The sequence below is a fragment of the Parus major genome, unplaced genomic scaffold (assembly GCF_001522545.3).
Source record: "Parus major isolate Abel unplaced genomic scaffold, Parus_major1.1 Scaffold936, whole genome shotgun sequence".
NCBI lineage: Eukaryota > Metazoa > Chordata > Aves > Passeriformes > Paridae > Parus > Parus major.
The window spans coordinates 5,032-6,432 of record NW_015379811.1 but is presented as its reverse complement, the minus strand read 5'-3'; the positions used below and the strand labels follow the sequence as shown (position 1 = coordinate 6,432).

General features: G+C 62.0%; 1 protein-coding gene across 1 annotated transcript in view; it reads right to left on the bottom strand.

Annotated features, from left to right (window-relative positions):
• Window positions 1–156: 156 nt before the first annotated feature.
• The window catches only part of LOC107199527 (G protein-activated inward rectifier potassium channel 3-like), a gene marked incomplete at its 5' end in the record, with an annotated part of 3,997 nt that continues 2,752 nt past the window's right edge, over window positions 157–1,401 (bottom strand). The window contains one exon of the mRNA XM_015616843.3: window positions 157–842. Coding sequence (XP_015472329.1) covers window positions 532–842 — 311 coding nt within the window. The remainder of the gene's footprint in view (window positions 843–1,401) is intronic.

The window sequence follows — 1,401 nt, the reverse complement described above, 5'->3', positions numbered from 1 at the left end:
TTTTTTTTTTTAATTCAACACAACCACATTTTGGTGCCTGCTGGGGCTGGCCGAGGTCCTGCTGCTCTCTCCAGGAATTTTGGGGTCCCCATCGCCCCACAAACCCAGGGACACCCCAAAACCGCCACTCACACCCCAAAACCACCACCACCATCATAAGCGGGGGGATATTTATTACATAGGTTCATGTTTTGGAACCATCACTCCCACTCGGGGCTGGCCAAGGTCCCGTTGCTCTCCTGAGAGGTTTTGGGGTCCTCCTCGCCCCCACAGACCCAGGGACACCCCGAACCCACCACCACCATTAGAACGGGGCGGGGAGGGATTTTTATTACATATACCCAGATTTTGGAGGCATCACCACAACTCGGGGATGGTCGTTGCTCTTCTGAGAGATTTTGAGGTCCCCTTTTCCCCCCGAGCCCAAGGGACACCCCAAAAAACCCAGGGGACACCCCCAAACCCACCACCACCACCACGGGCGGGGAGGGGAGCGGAATTTCTATTCCACACACCCGGATCTTGGTGGCATCACCGCGACTCGGGGCTGGCCAAGGTCCCGTTGCTTTCGCGGGGGGACATTTCGGGGTCCCCCTCTTCCCCCGCCGCCGCCGCCTCGTCCAGGCGGCTGGGGATGGACCAGTAGAGGTGGGCATCGCGGCGGGCGGCGGCGGCGGCGAGCTGGCGGGCGCTGCAGGCCGGGGTGGGCACGGGCACGGTGTGGTGGAAGCCACCGTAGTCCACCTCGTAGAAGCCCTCCTCGAGGCTGAGCAGCGGCGTGAAGCGGTGACCCCACAACACCTCGTCCGCCAGGTACGAGCTGCGAGCCTGGCACGTCATCCCTGGGGGGACGCGGGGGGTCAGGGGTGTCCCCAGATGGGAGGGGTGAGGGGCACCCCAATACCCGAATCACTCAGAGCCTGATACCTGAAGAATCCAGGACATGGAGGACCCCAAATCTGGTAGGAGGGGTCTGTGAAACCCTCAGGGTTTGGGGTACCCCTGAAGCCCCCCAAGCCTTTGGGGGTGCACCTTGTCCCCAGGTGCGAGTGGCACACCTGGCACGTCATCCCTGGGGGGGCGCGGGGACCAGGGCAAGAGGGACACCCCAAAAAGTGAAGCACCCAGAGAGAGGACACCCCAAAAAGTGAAGCACCCAGAGAGAGGACACCCCAAAAAGTGAAGCACCCAGAGAGAGGACACCCCAAAAAGTGAAGCACTCAGAGCATGGAGGACCCCAAATCTGGCAATTGGGGATCTGAGCTGCACCTTGGGCATATGGGACACCCCAAAACCTGAAGCCCCCCGGGCGCGGAGCAACCCGAGCTCTCCTGGGGGGTCTGGGCTGGGTATGGGGGGACCCCACATCTGGTAGAGGGGGCTGTGAAGCTCCCAGCAGAG